The sequence below is a fragment of the Anomalospiza imberbis genome, chromosome 1 (assembly GCF_031753505.1).
Source record: "Anomalospiza imberbis isolate Cuckoo-Finch-1a 21T00152 chromosome 1, ASM3175350v1, whole genome shotgun sequence".
NCBI lineage: Eukaryota > Metazoa > Chordata > Aves > Passeriformes > Viduidae > Anomalospiza > Anomalospiza imberbis.
In genome coordinates, this window is record NC_089681.1 from 221300 (window position 1) to 234832 (window position 13533).

A 13533-nucleotide genomic window follows, 5' to 3' on the forward strand; every position below is an offset into this window, starting at 1 on the left:
GCACAGTATTTGTTCCTATGCCAAAAAACATCCTTGTCTCTAACCTGAGAGATGTGGAGCTTGGTTGGACCATTTGGTTAAGAAGGAAATGGGTGGGATGGTCTCACTGAGAGAGTTATGAAAGAGTCAAGGGCTCCATGTGTGTGTGGAGAACAGGGATGAGTGGTGACCCGCAGAGATGCGTGTTCAACCGTTATCACTTCCCATCTCTGCCAGGAACATGGGGAGCACAATTGTGTGTCCCCAAAGAAAGAATGTGAATAACAGTCAGGTGAGCGGTGTGGTTGATTGCCTGGAAGGAAGGGATGACTTCCAGAGGGTTCTGGACAGGCTGGTGAGATGGGCTGGTGTGAAGCTTGTGAAAGTCAACAGGGCCAAGAGGAAGGTCCTGCACCTGGATTGGATCAAGCACAATAATGGATGTTGGATGGGTAATTAATTAATTAACAGCATCCCTGAGGAGAAGGACTTTGGATGTTGGTGGAGGAAGAATTGGACATGTCCTGGCCACGTGAATGAGCTGAGCAAAAATCCCCCATGTCCTGGGGTTATCACCCCACAGTGTGAGCAGCACATTCTGCACCTCTACTGCACTCTGATGAGGCTGGACTTGTGTGTTCCACTCTGAAGACGCAAAAAAAAGGGAAGACATGGACCTCCTCCAGCAGATCTGTAAATGGCTTTAGGAGATGATGAGGCTCTGGAGGAACTGGTGCCCAGCCAAGTGAACACACCAGCCAGGAGGGCCTTGTGTCAGAGTCACAGACAAACCTGCATTGCGGTATCCAGGCGTGTGTTCAAGTAACTGAAAAGTTGCTGTGGTGCACTGGAAGAGCAAAGTGTACCAGCGGGTAATGGAATTAGGGAAATAATTCCTAAAAGAGGTCTTGGAGCACTTTTTAAACAATCCCAGCAGCCTCAACAGCATTGGCCTAGTCTCAAAGTGTCTAAGGAGAAGAATAAAGGAGGAGTCTTGTGAGGTTATGATGCACAAAAACTTTATTGAGATAGAGCAGTGAAAACTCAGGAGCAGCCAGTGGAAGGGAGCTGGTCTGAGGTGCAAGTAGGGCGACCATCAGCCGAAGCCTCTTGCTTGCAGATGGTTTGGTTAGAGCATCAAAGCCTTCCTGCCTCACAGTGGAAGCAGCCAAGCAGAGGTGCCCAATGGTCACTGGCTTGGGAGAAGGGGTTTGCAGCAGAGGGAGCTGGACAGAGCTGAAGGGGCAATGCAGAGCAGGGTGTGGGAGAAGAGCAGGAACAGAGATGGGCCATGTTTGTAGGCAGCCCAGGCTGGCCTCTTGGCTACTGCCTTGCTTGGTGGCCTGAGATCAGGAGCTGGAAGTGCTGAGCCCATTTGAGAGCCTTGGTCCAGAGATGTTTCATCAATGTCTGAGATGTGTTCCAGGGAGTGGGTGGTTGGTGTCGAGGTGGTGCTGAGGGCCCTTAGCAGTTGTAGCCATAGCCCCTTCTGCCATAGCAGCCCAGGCCTCCCAGACCATAGCCACAGCCATAGCCAAATCCACGGCCGTAGCCAAGGCCATAGCCAAAGCCACCAAATCCACCAGAGATGGGCTGTCCCTGCACACTGAGCTCAGTGCCCACGGCAGCCGAAGAGGTGGATCCGACGGCGGTGTTCTGGGGGAAGGAGGTCATGATGGGTCCTGGCAGGGTGACCAGCACAGGGGAAGGGTCAATGATGACACGGGAGTCCTGGCATTGCAGGGCACAGGGCTCGTTGCAGCTGTTGGCCAGCGGGGTGGGTCCGCAGGGTCGGCAGAGGCTGTTGCAGGCCATGGGTGTGGTGTGGAGGGTCCCTGGAAGAGAGAGGAGGGTAGGAGGGTGAGGCTGGGCAAGGGCATGGGGGTGCCGGGGGCAGTCATGGAAGAGGGCAAGGGAATGTGGAGGCTGTTGTGGAGCTGTGGGCAGGTGTGAGTGCTGCTGAGGCTGGGGCTGAGCGTGCTGGAAGAGAGGGGCCAGGGGTGCAGAAGCAGGATGGTCAGTGGCTTGAGACTTACCTGGTTGTTGGTGCAGAAGGAGAAGGCGTCAAGAGAAGTGTTGAGGGACAGAGGCTCTGGGCCGGCTTTTATGCTGGCCCTGGTGGGGTGGGACAGTCTTGTCCCTTGGCCTTGGGGCATTTTTTACGCAGCAGCTCTTGCCTGGCCCAGCCTGGTGAGTCATGATGTGGGGACTGTTTTCCTTCCTGATATTCTGTGATTCCATGCCCTCCCCTTGAGGCAGTGTCCATCTGACCTTGGCAGCAGCTTTTAATTAAGAGCAATACAGGTCAAGGTTTTGGTATTAGTTTGACTCAGGAATGTAGAAGATGCAAACAAAGCTGACAGAAATTTGGCTGTTTTCTCCTGTCTTCAAATGACACCCAGGCATTCCTGTTGGCCACACCTGTTTTTACACCAGGATATGGTTGTTTTTCTGGGCTAAAAATTCACATTGCTGTGTTGTTTTGGTCCACCAGAACCGGCAATTCTCCTCTGTGGAATTGCTCTCAAGGAGTTCCTCTCCAAAGCTGTGCTCATGTCTGGGACTCTCCCAGACCAGATGCAGGACCTTGAACTTGGAGTTGTTCAACCACACAAGGTTCTTACGTTCTCAACATTCCCAGTGTCCCTCCTGGAGGGATCCCTCGTTGTTCTTGTGTCAACTGCACTGCTCTGCTCCCTGGCACCTGCAAACATGCTGAGGGTGGTCTCAATCTCACTGCTCATCTCCTTGATAAAGGTATCCAAAATCATCAGTCCAGGGCAGAGGCCTGGCAGCCTTGTCACTGGCCTCTCCCTGTACAGAGAGACATTGACCATCAATATCTGGCTGCTCCTCATCCATTCATTAGACCACTTTTGAAACCCACCTGCCTGCAGTTCAGAGATAAAGATGTTACTTGAGACTGCATTAAAGCCCTGACAGAAGTTCAGGATGACACCAATTGCCATTCCCTTGGCAACCAAAACATTCTAGAAGGGAAGGTCCTTGTAGTGCTGCTGGAGCTTAAGTGGGTCATTAGGTGGACATGTACTCTTGGGAATAAAAATATCCAGCAGTTACCAGGATATGTAATGTAGGAGAAGAAATATAAGCAGGCTGAAGGAGTTGACATTCCTGTCCCCCACCACTGTTGGGGCTCCAGAGTGGAAACAAGGACATGGACATGGTTGACCAAGAGTAGTGCAGGGAAACCATGACATTGACAATACTGGGGTATCCTCAAAACATGGAGAAGCTGGAAGATCTGGGAATTTCTTGAGATGGGAGGCAAGAATGCAAATGGGACATGTTGTCAATATGGCATGACCTCACTGATGTCTCCCCTGTTCTCCTTAGCTTTGGTTGAATCTTCTACATGTCTCGATACATGTAATCAAAAAAACCCACACTGGTCTTGAATTATGAGCTGCCGTCAATGTCACATGGACACAAAAAAAAAAGAAGACATGACACTGCAGAACATCAGGAAGGAAAACATCCCCCACATCATGACTTACCAGGCTGAGCAAGGCAAGAGCTGCTGCCTAAAAAATGCCCCAAGGCGATGGGACAAGGATGTCCCGCCCCTACAGGACCAGCATAAAAGCCGGCCCAGAGCCTCTCTCGCTCACACACTTCTCCTGACGCCTTCTCCTTCTGCTCCCGCCGACAACCAGGTGAGCCTCAATCCCCTGACCCTCCTGCTCCTCCTCCCCTGGCCCTTCTCTCACAGCAGGCTCAGCCCCAGCCTCAGCAGCTCTCATGCCTTTCCACAACCACACAACAGCCTCCAAATTCCCTTGACTGCCAGCCCCTCATCCCTGCCCAGCCACACCCTCCTCTCTCTTCCAGGCACCCTCCACACCACACCCATGGCCTGCAACACCCTCTGCCGACCCTGCGGACCCACCCCGCTGGCCAACAGCTGCAACGAGCCCTGTGCCCTGCAATGCCAGGATTCCCGCGTCATCATCAACCCTTCCCCTGTGCTGGTCACCCTGCCAGGACCCATCATGACCTCCTTCCCCCAGAACACCGCCGTCGGATCCACCTCCTCGGCTGCCGTGGGCACTGAGCTCAGTGTGCAGGGACAGCCCATCTCTGGTGGATTTGGTGGCTTTGGCTATGGCCTTGGCTACGGCCGTGGATTTGGCTATGGCTGTGGCTATGGTCTGGGAGGCCTGGGCTGCTATGGCAGAAGGGGCTATGGCTACAACTGCTAAGGGCCCTCAGCACCACCCCGACACCAACCACCCACTCCCTGGAACACATCTCAGACATTGATGAAACATCTCTGGACCAAGGCTCTCAAATGGGCTCAGCACTTCCAGCTCCTGATCTCAGGCCACCAAGCAAGGCAGTAGCCAAGAGGCCAGCCTGGGCTGCCTGCAAACATGGCCCATCTCTGTTCCTGCTCTTCTCCCACACCCTGCTCTGCATTGCCCCTTCAGCTCTGTCCAGCTCCCTCTGCTGCAAACCCCTTCTCCCAAGCCAGTGACCATTGGGCACCTCTGCTTGGCTGCTTCCACTGTGAGGCGGGAAGGCTTTGATGCTCTAACCAAACCATCTGCAAGCAAGGGGCCTCGGCTGATGGTCGCCCTACTTGCACCTCAGACCAGCTCCCTTCCACTGGCTGCTCCTGAGTTTTCACTGCTCTATCTCAATAAAGTTTTCCTGCATCATAACCTCACAAGACTCCTCCTTCATTCTTCTCCTTAGATACTTTGAGACTAGGCCAATGCTGTTGAGGCTGCTGGGATTGTTAAAAAAGTGCTCCAAGACCTCTTTTAGGAATTATTTCCCTAATTCCATTACCCGCTGGTACACTTTGCTCTTCCAGTGCACCACAGCAACTTTTCAGTTGCTTGAACACACGCCTGGATACCGCAATGCAGGTTTGTCTGTGACTCTGACACAAGGCCCTCCTGGCTGGTGTGTTCACTTGGCTGGGCACCAGTTCCTCCAGAGCCTCATCATCTCCTAAAGCCATTTACAGATCTGCTGGAGGAGGTCCATGTCTTCCCTTTTTTTTGCGTCTTCAGAGTGGAACACACAAGTCCAGCCTCATCAGAGTGCAGTAGAGGTGCAGAATGTGCTGCTCACATTGTGGGGTGATAACCCCAGGACATGGGGGATTTTTGCTCAGCTCATTGGACATGTCCAATTCTTCCTCCACTGACATGCAACGTCCTTCTCCTCAGGAATGCTGTTAATTAACTATTTGCCCATCCAACATCCATTATTGTGCTTGATCCAATCCAGGTGCAGGACCTTCCTCTTGGCCCTGTTAACCTTCACAAGCTTCGTACCAGCCCATCTCTCCAGCCTGTCCAGAACCCTCTGGATGTCATTCCCTTCTTCCAGGCAGTAAACCACAGCACTCACTTTGGTGTCATCCCCAATGTTGCCAAGGGGACGCTTAAACCCGCTCTCTGCTTAAACCCTCCCTGACAAAGATGGGAAGTAACAGTGGTTCCAATATGAATCCCTGTAGGTCATCGCTAATCCCTGTTCTCCACACTGGGACATGGAGCCAGTGACCACAACTTTTGAGTGAGACCATCCTGCCCATTTCTTATCCAGCAGAGGTCCAACCATCGATTCCTTCTTAGAGACAAGGATGTTGTCTGGCACAGGGACAAATTTTTGCACAAGTCCAGGTACAGGATACTGGTTCACCTTCCCTCATTCACCCATAGTGGAACCAGTATTGTGGTAGCACACCAATACCAACCCATTAAAGCTATTGCCAAGGTCAGATGGATGTGGCCTCAAGAGCAGAACATGGAAAACCTGCCACCAAGGCAGGTTTCAGAGCTGTTTGAAGCAAAACAGGCCCAACCTCATGACTCACCAAGCTGTGCCAGGCAACAGCTTCTGCCTGGAAGATGTCCCAATGTCATGGGCCAAAGCTGTCCCAAACCTTCACCCATGGATCATCCTCAACGCCATACTCTTTATCTTCTCCAGCAGAGTCTTGTCTTCCTTGTTCCCAGTAAGCCAGATATTAAGAGTTCTACAATATCACCAGAGCAGAGGAGCAGAACCTGCTGCACCTGCATTGGAGCAATCCCAAACAAGCAGGATAAAGGCTGGGTGATGAGGGGATTGAGAGCACGCCCAAGGAGGAGCACTTGGGGTGTTGGTGAATGAAGAACTGGATATTGGATGTGCCCCAGCCATGTGCACTCACTGACCAGGAATTCCCCCGGTGTCCTGGGCTCATCCCCACAGCATGGGCAGCACAAGAGAGTGAGGGAATCTCAGCCTCTGCTCTCCTGTACTAAGATCAGAGTTCTGTGTTGAACTCTGAGCCCACAGAGACAAGGAAGAATGGACCTACTTCATAGGATCTGTAGAAGGGCATGGAAGAGGATGAGGGACAGAAGCAACTGCTGTCCAGCAAAAGTGAACACACCACACAGAGAAGCTTGTGTCAGAGGCACGGATAGATCTGTCTTAGTGTATCTAGGTCTGTGATTTAGTAGCTGAAGGATTTGTGGGATGCACTAGAAGAGCAAAGTGTGCCAGTGGGTAGGAGAACTGGGAAATAAATCATGGAAGAGGTCTTGGAGCACTTTTTCACCCACCCTCAGTGGACTCTGGAAGCCTGGCTGAGAGCTGAGTGAGACTGGAAAAGTCTTGGGAGAAGAAAGAAGAAGGACTCATCATAAAATGTGATGCAGGAAAACTTTATTGAGGTAGAAGACTGAAAGGCCATAGGTAGCAAATGGAAATGAGCCAGGCTGAAGTGCAAGTAGGGCAACCAGCCAAAGCCCATTGCTTGGAGGAGGTTTTTCCAGATCATCAGTGCCTTCCTGCCCCACAGTTGGAGCATGCTGTGTCAAGGGCCCTTAGCAGATGTAGCCGCCCCTTCTGCCATAGCAGCCCAGGCCTCCCAGCCCGTAGCCAAATCCACGGCCATAGCCAAAGCCGTAGCCAAAGCCACCAAATCCACCAGAGATGGGCTGTCCCTGCACACTGAGCTCAGTGCCCACGGCAGCCGAAGAGGTGGATCCGACGGCGGTGTTCTGGGGGAAGGAGGTCATGATGGGTCCTGGCAGGGTGACCAGCACAGGGGAAGGGTCGATGATGACACGGGAGTCCTGGCATTGCAGGGCACAGGGCTCGTTGCAGCTGTTGGCCAGCGGGGTGGGTCCGCAGGGTTGGCAGAGGGTGTTGCAGGCCATGGGTGTGGTGTGGAGGGTCCCTGGAAGAGAGAGGGGTGAGGCAGGGCAGGGGTGAGGGATGCAAGGGGTGGTGATGCAAGAGGGTGAGGGAGCATGGAGGCTGTTGTGGGGCTGTGGGGAGGTATGAGGGCTGCTGAGGCTGGAAGAGGGCTGGTATGAGGGCTGAGCATGCTGGAAGAGAGGGACAGGGGGTACAGAAGCAGGAGGGTCAGGGGATTGAGCCTCACCTGGTTGTCTGCACTGGAGAAGGAGGAGAAGGTATCAGGAGAAGTGTGTGAGGGACAGAGGCTCTGGGCTGGCTTTTATGCTGGTCCTGTATGGGCGGGACAACCTTATCCCATGGCCTTGGGGCATTTTTTAGGCAGCAGCTCTCACCTAGCTCAGCCTGGTGAGTCATGAGGTGGGGAGTGTTCTCCTACATCCCTTTCTGCAATTCCATATCTTGCACTTGAGACTGTGTCCATCTGACCTTGGTGGCAGCTTCTAACTGGGAGTTGGTCTTTGGGAGGATTTGGCTGTTCAGTGCGTGTCAGGGGATGGTGAATATAGAAGCAGCACCCAGGAAAGGTGCAATGTCATCAGTGTGGTCATTTTGTGACAGTTGTGCTCTGTGGTTTGTGGGTGCTTTGTGAAGACTGTGACTGTTTTGTGCCACTGGATGTCCATCAGTCATTGTGTGACACCCAGGAATGCTGAGGGAGCTGCTGATGTCCTGGGGAGGTCACTCTGCAAGAGCTTGGAAAGATTACAGTGCCTGAGAGTCCTTCCTGACAGAGGAAAGAAACCTCCTCCCTCTTGTGTTTTAAATGATATCAAGAAAGAAGATCTGGAAAATAAAAGCCAATTCAGGGCTGAATTTTTCCAGTCTACTTGTATTTTGAAATTTACACAATTTACATGACAATATACTCTGTCATTTAGAGTGTATTCCTTGACCTCATTCAGGAATCCAATAAAGAACAAACATGGCCCGATTCCTTTTTTCGCAGGCTGGTCTATGACATCAATTCCTTTTTTCCGCATTCAAGCCACAAGTTTTTAGAAATTATAATTAATAAGTCTTAATGTGTTATTCCTGTGAGCAAACCCAATAATTACTAACGGACAGCCAGTAAGCTCTTCTTTCCTTCTGTGTCATGGAGCAGTTTTTCCTCTGTGGAATTGTGCAATTTCATGTTCTGCTCCCGAGGCAATCTCCATCTAACCTTGGTGGCAGGTTTTAGTTGCAAGAATTAGAGACCAAGGTGTTGTTGATTGTGCGTGTCTTGACACATCATAGATTCAACCACAGCTTAGGAGATTTGTGGTGTCATCACTGAGGTCATTCCATGGCACCTTGACATGGCATATTGTCCCATTTGCATTCTTGCCTCCTGCCTCAAAGAAATTTCAGCTCTCTCAGCTTCTCCTCATCTTAAGGATCCTCCACTCCCATCTGTTTCATGGTTTCCCTGCACTGCTCTTGGCCAACTGTGTTCATGGCCTTATTCCACTGAGAAGCCCCATCAGTGGTGTGGAACAGGAGGATCAAATCCCTCAGCCTGCTTGTATTTCTTTTCCTAATCTGGTCCAAGTAACTGCTGGAGCTTTTCATAGCCAAGGGTACATGGCCACCTCATGACTCATTTATGAAATTTCAGCCCAGAGAAGTGACCATATCCCAGGCCACAGAGAAGTAGGTTTGGCCAGAAGGAATGGCTGGGGGTTAGCTGAAGACATGAAACAACACCCAAATTCCTGTAGTCTTTGTTTGCCTCTACTACATTCAAAACAAACCCAGTACCAATCCACTGGCCTTTTTTTTCTCCCAATTGGTCTAGGTCAAATGGACATGGACTCAGGGGAAGGACACAGAACTGCAGAACATAATGAAGGAAAACACTCCCCACATCATGACTCACCAGGCTGGGTCAGCCAAGGGCTGCTGCCTAAAAAATGCCCCAAGATCAGGAGACAAGGCTGTCCCGCCCATCCAGGACAAGCATAAAAGCCACCCCAGTGCCTCTCACATTCAGACTCTTCTCCTGATTCCTTCTTCTTCAGCTCCTGCCGACAACCAGGTGAGTCTCAAGCCCCTGACCCTCCTGCTCCTGCCCCCTTGGCCCCTCTCTTCCAGCATGCTTGGACCCAGCCTCAGCAGCCCTCATACCTCCCCACAGCCCCACTACAGCCTCCACACTCCCTCACCCTCCTGCATCACCACCCCTCGCACCCCAATAGCACTGCTTCACCCGCTCTCTTCCAGGCACCCTCCACACCACACCCATGGCCTGCTACGACCGCTGCCGACCCTGTGGACCCACCCCGCTGGCCAACAGCTGCAATGAGCCCTGTGCCCTGCAATGCCAGGATTCCCGCGTCATCATCGACCCTTCCCCTGTGCTGGTCACCCTGCCAGGACCCATCATGACCTCCTTCCCCCAGAACACCGCCGTCGGATCCACCTCCTCGGCTGCCGTGGGCACTGAGCTCAGTGTGCAGGGACAGCCCATCTCTGGTGGATTTGGTGGCTTTGGCTACGGCCGTGGATTTGGCTATGGCTGTGGCTATGGTCTGGGAGGCCTGGGCTGCTATGGCAGAAGGGGCTATGGCTACATCTGCTAAGGACCCTCATCAGTACTCCGGACATCACAAGCTCGGGACTCCGCAACCACTCTTGCTAGCCAATCTCCTCAGGTTGCTGTACTTGCACCTTACACTTGATTCCTTCCACTTTTTTCTCCCGCCTCTTCATTCCTTAGCCTTAATAAACCTTTTCTGCATCAAAACCTGAGGTGCCTCCTGTTCTTTTTAATTCCAATGGTCTCACATCCTCACTGAATACCTTCCACAGCTCAACATTGGGGTACATATTATAAACCAAAAACACCTTCCCTCACAAATATGTCAAAATAGCCAATAACAGAGTCTGGCATGCGAAGCAAAGGATGGAACACCTTCCAGAATCTGTCACACATGCCTTAGCTGATACACCAAGCCTTCGACACATCAGTGCTCTCCTGGGTACAGCTCTGGTAAAGTCTTTACATGCCAGTGCACACTTGACAAACTCTCTTACCAGGAGGTCTCTTGAAGCCTTCCAGCAAACTGAGGAACTACATCAACCACTCTGGCAGGAAATCTGGACTGCAAGTGCTTCAACTCCCCTGCTCAAGCAGAGTCAGCAAGAGCCGGATCTCCAGCACCATGGACAGCTCAGTGTTCGCCCTCACAGGACAGACACTCCAACACCTCTTCCACTCTGTGGCCACCCTCACAATGACAGATTCTTGTATTCTTTGCCCAGGGAATTCCATTTGGTTTCGCTTGTGACCTTGCTCTCTTGCCCTGCATATGAGCACTGCTGTGAACAGCCAGACTCCTTCACTTCATTTCCTGACATCACAGATTTGTACACACTGATGACACCCCCCCATCCATCCTTGTCCCCTGTGAGTCCCAGCTCAGACTATCTTCTAGGAATGATTGTCCAACCCCTTCGGAGTCTTGTTGTCCTGAACTGGTCTGTATTCACTAAATGTACTTCATTTTCACACTGGGGAGCCCAGGACTACCCACAACACCTCATGTGGGACCTCACCAGTGCTGAGCAGACAGCTCACTTCCCCCTGCTTGGTCATACACTTTTCCCAATCATAACCTGGACACTTGGGTTCCCTTTTCCCACACAGGGACACTGGCTGCTCCATTCCTTCTCAACCACAACCACAAAAAAAAGGCTTTTTCATAGAAGAAAACAATTGTTCCAACTGATACCCAGGCATTCCTTCTTACCTGGGATGACTCCTCCCAACAAACAGCCCTTGGCAGAACCCCATTCTGCCCTGACAGAACCCCATAAGACATCCAGCACCTGCCAGGTTTTCCCTGTTGGCCCAATGGATCCAACTCCTGGGCTACAGCACTGGGGACTTGCTGCCATCTGGACTTATGGATGTTGACCACAAGCCTCCAGGTCCAGCCCTTCAGACCTTTCTCAGACGTCCACGCTGGGCCCTGACACAACCTGGACTTGCCTGGGTTGTTTTTGAGGATCATGCAATGCTCACCTCCAACAATCCTAGGTGGCCTCCAAATGCTCCTTCTGACAATCACAAGCGACCTCATGTTTTGGCACACAGCCCATGTAAAAATCCAAAAGGCCCCAGATATCACAAGATTAAAAATAAGAGGGGCACCAAGACACCCACAGAGCAGAGTCAATATCAAAGGTCTGGTCTAGTTTAAGGCTTAGCCAGGTGGGATCAATGTGGGGAGGGATGAAATGTGATGGAAGGGGCAACACCTCCAGCTGCAAATTCCAGAGCAGCCTGACAGGGCGGGGAGGGGATGGGGCCCTTTTCCAAAACACATCCACAAACCATAGCACATGAATTTCACGCAGTGACCTCACTGATGACACCCCACTGCTCCAATGCTTTGGTTGTTTACTCTGCCCTCCCTGACATCAACCTTCCATGCACATCCTCCCAAATACCCACTCACACTTAAAAGCAGCTGCCAAGGTGAGAAAGAAAATGAGTCAAGAGCAGGACATGGAATCATAGAATTCCATAAAGAAATACCCACATCATGACAGAAATGGAAAAAGTAGTTTGCTGAGTATCAGTAATTATTGGTTTTTGCTAACAGGAATGAAATATAAAGACTTACAAGTTATACCTCATGCCTTGAATGTGGAATAAGTGAAGTCATGTCACAGAACAACCTGGGGTAAAAAGTAATCAGGCCAGGTTTGCTGATTGTTTTTTTTTTAATTTCTGAACGAGGTCAAGAAATAGACTTTAACTGTCCTAGTACATTGTCATGTAAAGTTGAGAATTCCAAATGGACCTTAAAAATTGAACAATTTCAGCCTGAACAGCCTTGTATTTTCCAGATGCTGTCACTTCATCCCACTGAAGACATGAGGGGATGAGCTCCCTTTCATCCATCAGAAACTGCTCATAGGTATGAGGATCTTTCCAAGCTCTGGCAGAGTGACCTCCAGGACATCAGCAGATCCCTCAGCATTCCTGGATGCAACACAATGACTGATCCAGTGGCACAGAATAGGGGACCAGTCATCAGAAGGAAGCCACAAACCATAGCACATCAGAGCCAAAAAATTACCTTACCTGATGATATTGCAGTTCTCTGGCGTTCTGGTTGTTTATTCATTCTTCGCTGACACACACTCAACAATCAAATCCTCCCAAATACCAACTCTCCCTTTAAGCAGCCACCAAGGTTAGATGGACACTGCCTCAAGAGAAAGACATAAAATTGCAGAATCGCAAAAAGGAAAACACTCCCCAACTCAGGACTCAGCAGGCAAGACCTGCAGCCAGCAAAATGCCCCAGGGCCATGGGACAAGGCTGTCCCACCCCTACAGGACCAGCATAAAAGCCAGCACAGAGCTTCTGCCCCTCACACACTTCTCCTGACGCCTTCTCCTCCTGCTCCTGCTAACAACCAGGTGAGTCTCAAGCCCCTGACCCTCCTGCTCCTGCATCCCCTGACCCTTTATGCCAGGACGCTCAACCCCAGCCTCAGCAGCCCTCACGCCTCCTCAAAGCCCCACAACACCCTCCAAATTCCCTCAACCCTCGTAGCCCCACACCCCTGCCCTGCTTCTCTCTCCCATCTTCCAGGGACCCTCCACACCACACCCATGGCCTGCAACAGCCTCTGCCGACCCTGCGGACCCACCCCGCTGGCCAACAGCTGCAACGAGCCCTGTGCCCTGCAATGCCAGGATTCCCGTGTCATCATCGACCCTTCCCCTGTGCTGGTCACCCTGCCAGGACCCATCATGACCTCCTTCCCCCAGAACACTGCCGTCGGATCCACCTCCTCGGCTGCTCTGGGCAGTGAACTCAGTGCCCAGGGACAGCCCATCTCTGGTGGATTTGGTGGCTTTGGCTACGGCTTTGGCTACGGCCGTGGATTTGGCTATGGGCTGGGCTATGGCTATGGTCTGGGAGGCCTGGGCTGCTATGGCAGAAGGGGCTGCTACACCTGCTAAGGACTGGTTCACCATCTTGGGGCTCTGGCAACAGCTCCTGCAAGCACAGTACCTTGGCTGATGGTTGCCCTACTTGCAACTTCCACTGCATGCCTTCCATCTTTTCCTCCTCTGTCTTCAGTCTTTTTCCTCAATAAAGTTTTCCTGCATCAAAGCCTAATATGTCTCCTCTTCTTTTTGATTTCAAATTGTCTCACATCCTCACTCAGCACAGTGTGAGGCGTTAACAGGTCATTAGCATAGGCAGAAAAAGGGTTGGAACAACGTTCTTAGGACATATGTCCCCACCAGTAATCACAAGAATTGCACAGGAAGGAGGGTGGAAGTGTGACCTTTCAGAATATGCCACAAGCCCA

The 13533-nt window shown here is 51.6% G+C and overlaps 4 protein-coding genes across 8 annotated transcripts in view; 2 read left to right on the plus strand and 2 right to left on the minus strand.

Moving 5' to 3' along the window:
• The window catches only part of LOC137463367 (feather beta keratin-like), a 92193-nt gene that overhangs the window by 18679 nt on the left and 59981 nt on the right, over window positions 1-13533 (minus strand). Inside the window, exons 1-2 of one of the 5 annotated variants that reach the window (XR_010993937.1) lie at window positions 8272-8971; window positions 7420-7995 (exon numbers count right to left, since the gene is read on the minus strand). The exons of 1 other annotated variant lie outside the window; for it this stretch is intronic. Coding sequence is in view for 1 of the 4 variants with exons in the window: in XM_068174630.1 (XP_068030731.1) it covers window positions 1444-1794 (351 nt within the window). In the remaining 3 variants the exon portion in view is untranslated. Of the gene's footprint in view, window positions 1-1305; window positions 1815-7419; window positions 7996-8105; window positions 8972-13533 lie in introns of those variants that run through there. 3 more of the 5 variants (XR_010993935.1, XM_068174630.1, XR_010993932.1) reach the window with 3 other exon arrangements.
• LOC137473909 (feather beta keratin-like) lies at window positions 3836-4439 on the plus strand. Its single transcript, XM_068190055.1, has one exon. The coding sequence runs from the start codon at window positions 3852-3854 to the stop codon at window positions 4200-4202; it is 351 nt and encodes a 116-aa protein (XP_068046156.1). The 5' UTR covers window positions 3836-3851; the 3' UTR covers window positions 4203-4439.
• On the minus strand, window positions 6834-7169 carry LOC137465255 (feather beta keratin-like). Its single transcript, XM_068177200.1, has one exon. The coding sequence runs from the start codon at window positions 7167-7169 to the stop codon at window positions 6834-6836; it is 336 nt and encodes a 111-aa protein (XP_068033301.1).
• On the plus strand, window positions 9303-9773 carry LOC137473964 (feather beta keratin-like). Its single transcript, XM_068190175.1, has one exon. It carries the CDS (start codon window positions 9435-9437, stop codon window positions 9771-9773), a length of 339 nt encoding a protein of 112 aa, XP_068046276.1. The 5' UTR covers window positions 9303-9434.